The sequence below is a fragment of the Symphodus melops genome (genome assembly GCF_947650265.1).
Source record: "Symphodus melops genome assembly, chromosome: 10".
Lineage (NCBI taxonomy): Eukaryota > Metazoa > Chordata > Actinopteri > Labriformes > Labridae > Symphodus > Symphodus melops.
The window spans coordinates 14,513,780-14,527,365 of record NC_136700.1 but is presented as its reverse complement, the minus strand read 5'-3'; the positions used below and the strand labels follow the sequence as shown (position 1 = coordinate 14,527,365).

Sequence of the window (13,586 nt, the reverse complement as noted above, 5' to 3'; positions counted from 1 at the left end):
AGCTGTACTTTTGACTCTTGTGTAGGTGTGGGGGAGGGTGTGTTTTTAAAAAGCACTCTCTTCAATAATCTTAAGAATAAGTATTGAAGGAAACAGTATGAAGCCTCGATAGACTAACACTGATGCTAGCAAATGAATGGAAAGGCAGGAAATCCAAACAGGAAAAGCTTTCTCCAAAATCTCTGAAATAAATCTCAGCTGCCCACATGAAGTCAGTCGGGGCAAGCAGTGCAGACATGGCGTAGGTGTTGTGATGGAAAATCTCCTCCAGTGTATTTAGTTAGAGTTTAGAGCTTATTTAAAACAAACCTTTATGTTGTCGGGAAACTGTTCAGTATTTTGGATCTACCAGAACCCCTCCAGGCTGTTTCCCGTCCTCTCTCTGTGGCTTTGTTTGTAGAGAGACTGTTATGAGAACTATGTCCTGAGAGATGCAGCACTCTATATTCTCAAACTCAATCCACAGAATTCACAAAAAAAATCGTATTTTCTCTGGTGCCAGTTTAGCAAAGTGGTAAGAGTGCACTACCCACCCATTTACAGGGGCTATAGTCCTCATCGAAGCAATCCTTTCAATATTTCCAGACACTCTTCAGCTATCTTATCATACAAAGGGGAAAATGACCCCAAATATAATCATTTAAAAATCACATTATCTTCTGCAGCTGTTGCATGCAGGTCTTGATTTCTTTGCAGACTAATGGACTTTCTTTTCTTTGTTTTACATTTATTTTTATCCCTTTATCAGAGAGATCAGACAGTGGATAGAGATGGAAATTGTAGAGAGGGAGAGGGAGAGGGAGAGGGAGAGGGAGAGAGAGAGAGAGAGAGAGAGAGAGAGAGAGAGAGAGAGAGAGAGAGAGAGAGAGAGAGAGAGAGAGACAAATGAAACACAGGAAAGGAGCCAGAGGTTGGATTTAAACCACAGACCACCTGCTTCAAGGACAACACAGCCTCTGTACATGGGGTGCAGAAAGTAACAACAAGGCCACAGGCACTGGAAATATTTTTAAATGTCAGCAATCTGAAACGTCTTTACAAGAAAGATAGAGAAGTAGAAGATATGCCATAAAAGTCTTAACTTAGACCGGGGATGTCATGAATGTTGTGTCATGTTTTGCCTCTTGTTACATTGTTGCCCTCAAGGTTCAATCATGTTTGTGTAACTCTTAAGACTGTTGGTCAGAGAGCGAAAACTATTTAAAGACACCTCTTTTTTTTTAGGACCAAATAATTCTTTGATTGAGAAAAAACAATTTGCTGCTGCTGCTCCAAGTATAACAAATAACTAGAGATGCTTAATCATGAGTAGGGTAAAAATGTTTACATGACATGAAAAAGAGCAGAGGATGCTTTATACTGCCCATACATTTCCCAGCACATGGATGTCTCATCCCTGAATAACTAAGAAAGTAGCTAACGATGTGCATCGAAAGATTTTTCTGAGCCAAAGTCAGCTGTCAGGCAAACTGAGATGCTTAAAAGAAACCATGATAGCAGTCTTTTTTTTGCTGCAGGACATTTGACAGACTTTAATTGGTGTCACGTCACCAACATTAACCATCATCATCGTCTGCAGGAAAACACACCCACCGCCACATACAGAAACTCTGTGATGTTCACACGTGTTTAGTGTTGGGGCGTAACGGCGCTAAAGGCTCCTTACTGAGCTGCACAGATGTTCTTTTTATAACGGTGTTCATGACATCACTGGTCCTGCAGGAAGTAGAGCTTTAGAGGAGAGGCTCCTTCGTACGTGGCTGCAGAAAACTGTGTTGTTAGCTGAGCCTCATAAAGCTGCCACGCGGGTGTGAGCCTCAGAGTTTAATTAGGCTGGAGCCCGGCCTTTAGCATGTGTGTTTTTAACCAGCTGCTGCCCATAGGAACAGAAGCCTGGCTCTCTGGAGGTCACACTCTCCAAATACCCTCAAGCTCAGTATTTGGATGCTTGTTAATGGGCTCTTGACAGTTAAGAGCATCCCAATGGTCTTATCTGCTCCACCAAAAACCGTGCTGTGAAGGGAATAAATAATGCGTAAGGTGTGTTCAGGTAAAAACAAGCTCAGAAGCTTGTACATGACTAGATATACTCTGATCCTTACTGATACCAAATCTTATACCTTGACTTCAGTATTGGCCAATACAGAGTATCCCACCCATGTGATTATAATACATTAGATAAGTGGAAACGCTGCTTGTTGACCTATTGCTACCTGAGACAAACATTACACCCTGCTAGCACCACACTAGCTCAGTGTTATTGTCAGAATTGTCTGAAATCAGTTTAATATGTTGGAGGGAATTATGTTTTTGTATATATTTTTTTTCAGTGCACTGACTGGGTCTCAGGACTATAAGGGCCACAAACTCCATGGATTGGCAGTATTGGAGGCTGATAACCAAAGGGATTGCTACAAAAAATTATAGATACTGATATTACTATCTATTAGAACAACTGTCAACATGTTTGAGAATTATGAATGATTCATGTACATCTCTGTACAAGCTGTTGATAATTTTGCATCTCAATATGCAGACTGCCTGCAGTTCCCTCCAACGATGCCTGTAAAGTTTTCATTATCACAGGAATGCTTTCCCTCTGTGTATTTCAGCACTCTGGAAAAACAGCCGCTCTAAAATAGACCATCTTTTCCATGACCCCCCCCTCCACCCCCACAGTGCCAACTAGTCTACCTTTCAAGTGGCGCGGAGTGACTGTTGTAAGAGAGCGGATGTTCATGTCAGATGCAACGCATCAAAATGGGCCCAAAATAAGCAACGCAGAGGGCTACGTACTGGAGAGACCTTTTGGAAACGGGTGGGGTTACTTTTCGAATACTGTTTTAGGCCCAGAACGCTTTCCCATCTAATATCTGATATTTGAATGCATTCAAAGCAAAATGCCATGTCACAAAGAGGCCGAGTGTGTTTGTTTGTGTGAAGTATACTGGTTGGTGTGACGAGCTTTCAGTTTCAGGTGTATATTTATAGACAAGCGTGCATGTTGAGTTGAAAGGGAACTATTACTTCTAAAGTAACAGGCATGTAATTTGCTTGGTGAAACCTCCCCTCACTGCTATACCATTCCCATACACATGTAATACACAGCGACGTCCACTCTAAGAATCAGAATGAAGCAGTTTCCTGAATTATTCTCATGACGTTCCTCTGACTGTGTATCTTTCTGGTGTAAACCAAAATGTATCTGAATTAGAACAAATTCAAAGTGGCTACGACCTCAATTTCCAAACAATTATATAAGGTTGCTAATTTAGTTGAAAGGCTTGCTTTTAATTAGGAGTCCACTGAGAGTTTTTCTGTCTTCTTAATTCTATTGAGCATTTCTGCCCCTTTCAGCCCAGTGTTCTGGTCATACTCCCCTTTGGATACCATACACCTGCGTTTTCAAAGTAAACGTTCTTTTACACCTGCTTACACATTAAATACTTTAACCAAACAGTACAATGTTTGCAAAGCTGGGGGTACACATAGCTGACTATTTAGCAACGTATTACATAGATTATTTCCCCTGGTATTGGTGGAGATGTCCATCAGTGGGAGACGAGTCTCAAAGGTTGCTCTGCAGCGGCTATATGGTTAAGTGGCTAAGTGGTTGTTAAATAATCTATTTTAGATCTAACCAATGTAATTACACATATCAAAGGTCTAGTTGTGGAAGGAACAAAGTCTCAGTTTCTGTTTTTATATGTGTAGTAAGATAGAAGAGCCAAATGGAAAGCTAATAAATGACAATAACCTGAATAAATCTAAAGACCATAACATCTTCCATCAACTTCCTCGTATTTTAAGTGCCATCTTGGTCTCAGCAAATACTTTGTCAAGTGCTTGAGCTATGAAAAAAGGGACCAGGTTGTTATAGACACGTTTTTCCTTGAAATTCACCTGGAAGAGTCTGTGCCGGATATGTGGGGCGGTTAGAAGGAATGAAATGTTCGGCCAGACTGACCATGTTGAGCGCTGTCTGGGTTGAGGGAGCGAGGTTTTTTTTCAGCCAGTGGGACCTGGAGCAGGGCATTTTTTAGCAGGCAGGCAGGAAATGGGCAGTGCAGGGTGTGCCAAGACAGGAAGCATGACCGAGCGCCTCTTTTCCCACCAACTCCTTCTATGTCACCAATACCTCCACCCCCCCAGTGACTCAGCCACAATGATACGACTCCACCTCTGCAATCTCTTACAGCTGTGCTTATGTGCTGTTTTAAATCCTCCCTTGCAAGTTCACATTTCTTTGTGAAGCAACATTTCATTGTAGGTTATATCCATAAATATGATGATTATTAGCTTCAAAAGTGGATTCAGATAAAACAACATTTGTCCTTTGAATCAATGAAGATAAATCAAGCTGTTTAAAAAAAACAAACAGATGTACAAAGTGAAGTTACTCATCTATGAAACTTCAATCGTTTAGCTTCATCGTGTACAATTAGCCCTGAGAAAGCTCTTCAAACTAAAGCCTTACATTATGATGAAACGCTTAAATTGTATGTGAAGGTTCCGTTTTTTTCTCCTCAGAACAAAACTGATATTCATAGAAGTGAAGCCTAAAAGACTGATGGCTGCTTCCATTTCTGCGTCCCCGTCCTTGTCGACCTAGAGGACTCGGGTCACATAATCACTGTGCTGTTACTGAGATTAATAACTACACTCCAGCACTAAATCATCAGGGTCACACAAGGATTCCTCCTCCGCCTCCTCGACCATGAGAATTTAAATCCAGGGAGAACAAGTGTTTCCGAATTTACTCTGCCCCCTTTCATTTCGCTCTGGTGGTTTTCCACAGTCATTTTTTTTATGATTGAACAGGACTGACTGTGGGTTTGTTTTGACATTAATGTTGGCATAAATTGTGCCACAGCAGAGAGAAAAAACCAAGAGAGCTGTGTTTTCTCTGCAGTGACCGTCAGGGTATGACGTATTTCCAGGACTAACAGGGGAACGGATTGACGAAGGCATGCATTACTGACATTACTTGCATTTTGCTCAGAGGATTCACTTCGATGCAAGGTAGAAAATGTGGAAGGACTGATGCATGAATTAGCTTGTTGGCTAATACCAAGGCCTTACTAATCCAACAGCAGCCTGAGACCTCAAAAAATTCAAATCTGTCACTAAAATATCTGTATGGATATGATAAGAAATAGCTTATTTTGGGTTGCCTGGCTCAGAGAAAGTATGGGGCGGCAGTCACTCAGTCCGTAGGGACTTTATCTGGGAAGAGGCGGGTCAATGGATCAAGTCCCAATATGGAGAAAAGTGGGGAAATTGGTCTGTGAGCTTGAGAAGTCTGCTAGCCTGTGTGCCTCCCCTCTCACTTCAACATCTCTCCATTAGTGCATGTCCATCGGTCCTGTGCTTGTGTGTATTTTGGGCTCGTGAGTGTGAGTAGCATGTAGCATCTGTCACTACCAGTGTAATGGTGGATTAATAAGAACATAACAGTATATGAAAACAGAACTTTTTGTAGCTTCGCACTCAGATGTTACAGAGAAAGAAAATGAATTGTGTATATCTAGAAATATGAAAACATGTCTTTCTCTGGTTTTATTGATATGGTTATTGATATGGCTGCCAATACAGTGGTTTGCTGTTTTGGAGCAGCGAAGAAGGACCAGTTACTGCTGGAAGAAGTTGATTTTATTCAGGGATTAGAAATACTGTTTGAGATACACACTAATAACCTGATCTTGTGTTTTAGTCAGTATTTGGGGCCATTACTGGTTTGGAAACAACTCGTTCATTGAGTGATGGTTGTTTCATTTAGCAGGCAGAAGATGCTTCCGCTCTCTGAGCTCTGTTCACTGACCCTCCAGTGGACACCGCCAGGCTATGATCAGCATATCAATGCCCTGCTTTCTACAGAAGGACTGATTAAGGGTTGCCAAGCCTGACTTAACATGCTTTCAACACTGTATCAATAACACTTTGTTTGTCAGCAAGTGATGTGAAAAAAAAATGTTTCTGTAGATACCAAACGCCAAAATTAGGTCTGTTTTCAGCTGGAGGATAACGTTTTTAGATATTACGGTCTCTGTCAGGTGAAGTATTGAAAGGATGGAGGAATTATGCAGTTTAGGTGTTCCCCCCTGGGCCCTTTAGAAAGCATGATGTAGGTCCCTCAGAACTGATCTTTACTCTAAATTCCCCAAATCACCTTTTTCTTACCTTTGGGAAGCTTGTTCATCATTTCTCCTTGTCAGCCACAGCCAGGAGCAAACAGGCACTGATGCGTTGATGCCAGCGGCCAATGCCAGGAGTCCTAGGCAGCTGGCATTCTCATTCAACCCGAAACACAAAGTACAAAGTCTCACTGTGGGATAATTGGGTCATCCTCATGATCCAGTATAGCATTCAGAGTTTCTTAATAATCCCTTGTTTTTGTTTTCTTTTTAGTTTGAGCGACAAAGCGATAACAGGAAGCAATATGAGTTGACCTTCTTTACTGCAGGGTAACTGATGAAAACAAAATGATGTCATCCATATATTTGTCATTTTGATAAACAACAGGTAGAGTGAAAGGATACAACGCAAAAGCTATATTAAGATCAAAAACATGTAAGGCGATAAAAACTAAAAACTGCATCATGCTGAAGAAAGAAGCTCATTACATCAACACAACATTGTTGCACTCACAGAAACAAATGATTATATGCAGTTTTGTGGGTTTATAGATATTAATAGCTGTCTGATTAAAGACTATTTTCTGTTGGTCTAAATATGTTTTTTATTAAGCTCTTAGTGCAAATATGAACTTACTACACTTAAGATTCAATACACTACACTAACACAATGATAGCTAAAATATAACTGTACAGCAGCAAGACTACAATAAATGTATATAATAAAGAAATCGAGAACTTGGTATTTCAATCTCAAAAGGTGAAGTGCAGGATTAATTCACTCGTTTTCTGCAGTTTGTCCAGTTATCTCTTAACTTCTTTCCCCTGCTCTCTAATTCTCCAGCTGTCTTGTTTTTTCTATTATCATGTTGTCAAATTTTTCTTTGGCCAATTAACTTCTGTTCATGTTGTCCTCATTCTTACGACGAGTAAAGTCCATCCTCTTCATCGAAAATGTACGCTGACGTCACAAAGAGCAGTAACTCCTCCCCCAGGAGGTTGTCACTCCCACAGCGAGTTGGGTTTTTTAAAATTTCTGCCTTAAAATGAGTCATTGTGCAAGAAAGCCAGAGCTACCCAAGCCCTTCTAGAGGGGCATGGTTGAACACGTGAACAGCCTGTTCTAAACAGGACTGAAGTCAGAGTGAATTTTTTTGACAAGAAACTTCACGTACACACGCTGTAGACTCATTAAAGGTGTTAAAAAGGAGAATAATATATTGCCTTTAAATTGAAGCTTTGAGTTAGTTCATCCAGGACATGACAGTCAGACTGCCTATCTGTAATCAGCAACAAAAACTGATTGAATCACTGCTTCTAACCAAACACAATTCGCACATCAATTCTTTCTCAAGAAAATTCTCAATCATTCCAACATTCAGGCGGTCCATTTAAGCTAAACTTCTGGCTTACTGATCTCTGCTACACCAATGCCGCACACACTCAAGCCTTCGGTCCACTCTTGTAGGGTTAGCAGGGCGCTTCCTGGAAAGCTGCGGTATGCTAACTCAGGCAGCATCCTTCGAGGGGAGCCGTCATCACCGAGCTAAACTGTATTACCTTTTTGCAATAAAATGGTTAAATTGAAGTTCCTGACTGGAAAGAAAGAGAAAGTACGGTCAAGTCAGTGGCCTATTGTGTCACAATGTCTATAACTACAGAGAAGTTTTTATCTAAACATCACATGTGATATATCAATCTTTATGATTTATAAACCAATTGTGTCAGGCTATGTATTGTGCTATAATATATATCATTCACACTGTAAGTTTGTCTTCATACTAGCAAAGTAAATAAAATTAGGCAATCTGAAGTAAGCTGCACTTACTCAGACACTACAGGAACTTAGTAGAGAATTCCCAAAATCCCCAGAGGAAATTAATCACGTTTATCAAAAGCTTTCAAAATTCAGACAACTTGTGTGTACCTGCTTATTTATGGTTTTGTAAGTTATGTTGCTTATCAGTAGGGCAAAAGCATCAGGACAGTTAGCAATCTGTGTGTATGTGTGGAGGTCCTCACTGAGTGCTCATTAGGGAACAAGTTCATCCATTATCCTAATCTGGGTTGCGAGGGGTGGGAGCCGATTCCAGCCGTCACTGGGTGAGAGGCAGAGTACAGCCTGGACTGTTTGCCTGCAACATTTGTGTCTAATTTGAATCTTTCCTCTTCTTTAAAACAATCATTGCCTGAACTTTGGGTACACCATTTGCTAGTGACAGCCATAGGGTTAAATTGAAGGTTGGCCCTTAAGGGAACTTAAATATAGTCGGTAAAAATGTATTTTAATATAGTCTGGATTAAAACAACCAGATTTCTTGCAAGTACACTTGTGTATCTATGTTATTCCTCAATCATAGGCATATAGCACACTGCTGACCTGAGGCCACGCCCCCTATATGGACCACAGTGCAATCCTCCATCACATGCACAGATGATTTTTAGAACCCTGGTCCACACTTTGAGCCCAGACTAATGCAGCCACACATTTTAGCATGTGGACTAAATAAAGGGGAGCCCATTTAAATGATATTATGGGTCAATATTGTTGTTGTTGCCTGTTTAAATGTTTTTTCAATTGTATTATTTTGCATGGACGTCCGCTTAGGATAAAACAAAAGGTTTATATTTATGCTTGAATATGATACAGTTCAATTAAATTACCCTAAATTTCCAGTTAGTTCCCATTAATTCTCATGGAAAGATTCCTATTTGGAAAATTCCCAATCCCCTTTGCAAGCCTATAGTCAGTCATAATGTACAGTGTACTACTGTTGAGTACACTTTATTTTGGAAGAGACAAGATAACTTTTGAGCTGCTAATACATTTAGTGATAATAATGATATAAGCTGATTGATGATGCTGCATTCATGTGGTACTGGAGGCTATCGGATTCTTTTATCAGTTTATGTAAAATGTTTGTTAGGTCTGAAGGAAAAAAAGGCTTCAGGTACAATAATGGACTCATTTCAGCTTTTTCTGCAGGACAGTGTCAGCCCTGCTGGTTTTGACCTTTCGAATACACACAGACACGAGTGGTGTCTTAACTCAGTTTGTTGCCACTGATGCAACAGGACAGGTGTTGCCTCAGTGATCATGTTTAATCAAGATCCTGCATGTATAGAGCCAGAAGAGGAAGCGCGGTCAGCCATCATCTTTACAACACTTTGTGGTGTCTCGTCATCATTGGGAGCAGGATTATACGTTGACTGCAATCAGGTGGATAATGTTGATGCGGTTAAAATGAGACATGTTGAAACCTCTGTCAGCTCATAATTCCTCCTCCTGCCCTCCATCTGCTTCAGTCAAACACTCTTGTTATTAAGGATCACAGATTATAGGTAGGTTTTCCCACCTTGCTACACTCGCTGGGTTAGTTTTTTTGTTTGGACTGTTTTTTTTTAAGCAGAAGCGAATTATTAAGCACATTGATTTCTCCTGATTCAGTGTTTGCTTTCACCATTGTGTGTTCTCATCCTGCTGGCACTGATTACAACCAATACTCCTGAGCTGTTTCTCCTCTACTCTCTTTCCTTCCTCCCTCCCTCCTTACACATCCTGGCCCTCCATTTTTCGTCCAATGATTCCTCTCAGTGAACTTCCAGTCCTGAAAGCTCACATACTGGAAGAGGAGGAGCCAACCCCACGACATCTGTGGGAAGTGAGATTATGAAACAGGCCTCCCATCCGTTGCTGACCCCAGCTGTCATACTCAACCAAAACTATGTTAGTGATAGTGACGAAAAGCGTGATTTGCTTTACTGGACAACTTTGTCATTTGAGTTCAGTAATTTTCTTGTTTTAATTTTCCTCTTGAGCTTGTGATGTGTCAGCCAGATGCTGCTCCAGCTAACCTTATTTGTAAAAACCATCTGAAACAGCTTAAACAATGATGACTTGCAGCTTTTAACATGGAACATGTTATGACCTAACGGTTTTAATTTCTTGAGTAATGTCTTAGAAATTATTCGATGTTTGACATTAGAATTAGAGATGTTGTTGATCCCCAGATGATCAAAATCTATTGTGATTTACAAAGACACCATAGGAATCTTGTATTTGTGCATTTCTACGCAGTTTCTTCAAAAGAGGTTCTGTACCATTTGAAAACGGTTTTATAAAAGTTGGCTCTTAACAGGGTGTGCAAAGTGTGGTAAATGGCCTCAAGTTATGGACCCTAGTCAAGGTCAAAGGGGGCTAACGAAAAAGGTCTAAATGTGTAGAAGATTTGAAAGAAGTGAGTCTACCAGACCTCTGTGGCCTGCTGCTCTTTATTGCTTGAAGATAGCTGCTGGAAGCTAGCTTAGGCTTGTTGCTTTAAGGGCGCGTTTACCTGCTAGTAGCATTACGGATCCCTAGTCTTTAAACAAACTACAAGCTGTTAGTTCACAGTCTATCAAATTCATCAATGATGTCATTATACCTGCAAAAGTAGTGATAGTCCCATCAACCTCAGCTATGTTTTGTGTTTGGTGCGTAAAAGGAAAATGGTAACGTGTACTTCCCTGTGTCGTTACATTAGCTTAACAAAGTTGCTCGCATCAATACAGTTTAGATGTCACACTCAGTATTTTTTTTCATGATCATCATGAGAACTAACTACACCCACATATTGAAATAGAAAATACTGTACAAGGCCTGCTTGTGTGCAGCGAGGGAGTTTGCCAACACTTATAATGCAACACAGCCATCAGTACATTGTGGTTGTTATTTTTGTGGCTTTTTATTTGAGACACACAGCAGCTTTGTGATCGTCTGAATCCTTAACTGTTGCAGTCCAAATATGCGTGGATAACTTACAAGTCGTGATGCTTATATCTAGTGTTTCCTTAATGCTGGTTTGATGATAGATACATTTGAGCTGATGTTGGAAAAGGTTCAGCTCAGAGTGGCCAACATTCCTCTCAGTAGATTTCACAGCACAGACACATACTTTCCTGATCATGCACACATGAGCAATGGTAGGTGCTATCTCATTAAGTCTGCCTGCAGTCCTATTGTTAACTGTGTTTTCTAATGATTGGTTCTCCAAACTCAATACCAAAAGATAGTATAGTATATGTACCACTTGATGAGACAGGTGTTTAGTTCTGTAGAGCTCCTGAAGAGCAGAGAGGATTTTTCAGCCTCTCGGATCCTGCTTTAAATATGAAGTCAGCAGAAAGTGGGTCAGACAACCTTTACCAGAGACGTCTCTGTTTCTCATTCCTCAGGTGGTTAGAGAAGGAAAAGGCAACGTTCTAATAGGTGGAAGGGTGCCACATTTTAAAATTAAACTCTTGACACTCGAAGACTATCTTTCTTTTTTTTAGCATGAGGTGTGAAGAAGACTGTGGAATGATCGGTGTTCTCTCTTCCTCTCCTCTTTTTCCCCTTCCTCAATTCCTATCCTCCTTTTCACAGGCTGTCAGCATCAATAAGGCCATCAACACACAGGAGGTCGCTGTCAAAGAGAAGCATGCCAGGAATATCCTCATAGAGTGTGTGTGTGTGTGTGTGTGTGTGTGTGTGTGTGTGTGTGTGTGTGTGTGTGTGTGTGTGTGTGTGTGTGTGTGTGTGTGTGTGTGTGTGTGTGTGTGTGTGTGTGTGTGTGTGTGTGTGTGTGTGTGTGTGTGTGTGTGGGCAGTGTGTTTATCCTCCTCATCGTGTGTATGTTTAAGAGACGCTGTTCCCCCGTGGCTGGAGGGTTACTTTAGTGCAAGATGAAAAACAACAAACTTAGTGTAACCTCATCATGTTCATGTGGCCCCGCTGCAGTGCTAATTTAGTCATCTAATAAAAAGCAGACTGTGTAGAAGGTTGTTTAGAGTCAGCAGGGTTTACACTCATCAAGATAGACTGTTGGTTGATTTTTGAAATGCTGTATTTATTTTGAATGTAAACCGTTGCAAATTGGCCTCTATAAATACAACCCTCTATGAAAACAGTGTTGTTTGACTTAACCCTTTATCGGACAAGTGACTATTTTTGGTTATTTCCACAAACATTACATATGGCCACCCTTATGCACCTCAGTAAGGTCGAGAAGCCTGTGATCATCACTCAGCCAATCAGAAGAGATCACCCTACGTCACTGATCCTGCTACTGTGGCATTTAAACCAAATATGGTAACTTCATCAATGTTTATTTTTCTAAATGAAATTTAAAAAAATATTTTTTTTTAAAAGTAATACAATTCAGTTATGTCCCCCAATAACACTCTGAGGTTGAATTTTTGAATTTCAAAGTGCCATTGAGGAAGGGTTAAGAGGGCAGACAATTCTTCATTGCAAGTAACTTAAAGCCTTGTCTAACCAATCAACATAGTTAAAGGTTCAATATAAACTTCAGTAATAATTGTCCTTTTGCATCACAACTAGCATAACCGTTAGTCACAACAACAACAAAAAAAAAGGTGCAGTAAAAGTACTTTCGACCGTCTCTTAAGCGGATACTATTTGTAGCCACATGTCCACTGTGTCTTTTGGCATGACACATAACCCCAAGTTGCTCCTGCTGCTTTGGGGGAACTATAATGTGCATTAATGTGATTAGTTCATACTAATGGACACTTTACATACCAGCCTTTGCCATCAGAGTGTGAATGGGTAGGTGTGACCTGTGCAAAAGTGCTAGAAAAACACTGTCCAAGCTCAAGTCTCTTTGCCTTATAAAGTTCCTGGTGACCTACTTTAAGCTAGAAAGCACTGAGCTAGACCGATACCAAACAAAAGATGTCATTGAGTATATGTAATTGCTATTATCCTTGACTCTCCTTTCACCCTGCATCTTGGGCACCCATCATGAGAAAGGCGCCCACACCTTCTGGGCAGCTGTCAATCGGCTTCCTCTCTCCAGTAATGCCGTGCTCTGCTGGAAGTTCTGCCACGTCTTCCACAAGCTGCTGCGAGACGGACATCCAAACGTATGCAAAAATTAAATACTTCCACCTTTGCCTCTCACATATCATCACTATACTGTATCTGACTTTTTATTTGTTACATGGACACTACTTAAAAAACGTTTGATCACCTTGTATATACTCTTGCTAGTGATTCATTCTTTAACTTTGCACTTGATCTACATTTAGTCACTTAAACTATTGAGTCCTGTTATATGAACTCATCTCATCCGCCTGGTCTCCCTTCTCTCTGTTCCTGCTGCTGTCCCTGCAGGTGATAAAAGACTCCATGAGGAATAAAGCGGATTTAACTGATATGAGCAGGATGTGGGTAAGTACTCCAATTATCATTTGACTGTGGTCATGTAACAGCATGCAGTCACAAGTTTAAACCCCTACAACCTTAACACAGAGATCTCTGGTGGGTTTATTTTTATTTTCAATAATTAGATAATTAAAATACTTTTTCTTTATCTGCATTATATTATCATTTATACATCTATTTATTATATTGTACATTTAACGTGATTTTTTTTTTTTCCTCTGGATAATCAGAGGGGAGCTTGAATT

General features: G+C 40.4%; 1 protein-coding gene across 2 annotated transcripts in view; it reads left to right on the top strand.

Moving 5' to 3' along the window:
- The window catches only part of hip1 (huntingtin interacting protein 1), a 42,297-nt gene that overhangs the window by 8,891 nt on the left and 19,820 nt on the right, over positions 1-13,586 (top strand). For both annotated transcript variants that reach the window (XM_079354661.1, XM_079354662.1), the window contains exons 2-4: positions 11,539-11,602; positions 12,898-13,040; positions 13,291-13,347. In XM_079354661.1, coding sequence (XP_079210787.1) covers positions 11,539-11,602; positions 12,898-13,040; positions 13,291-13,347 — 264 coding nt within the window. The remainder of the gene's footprint in view (positions 1-11,538; positions 11,603-12,897; positions 13,041-13,290; positions 13,348-13,586) is intronic.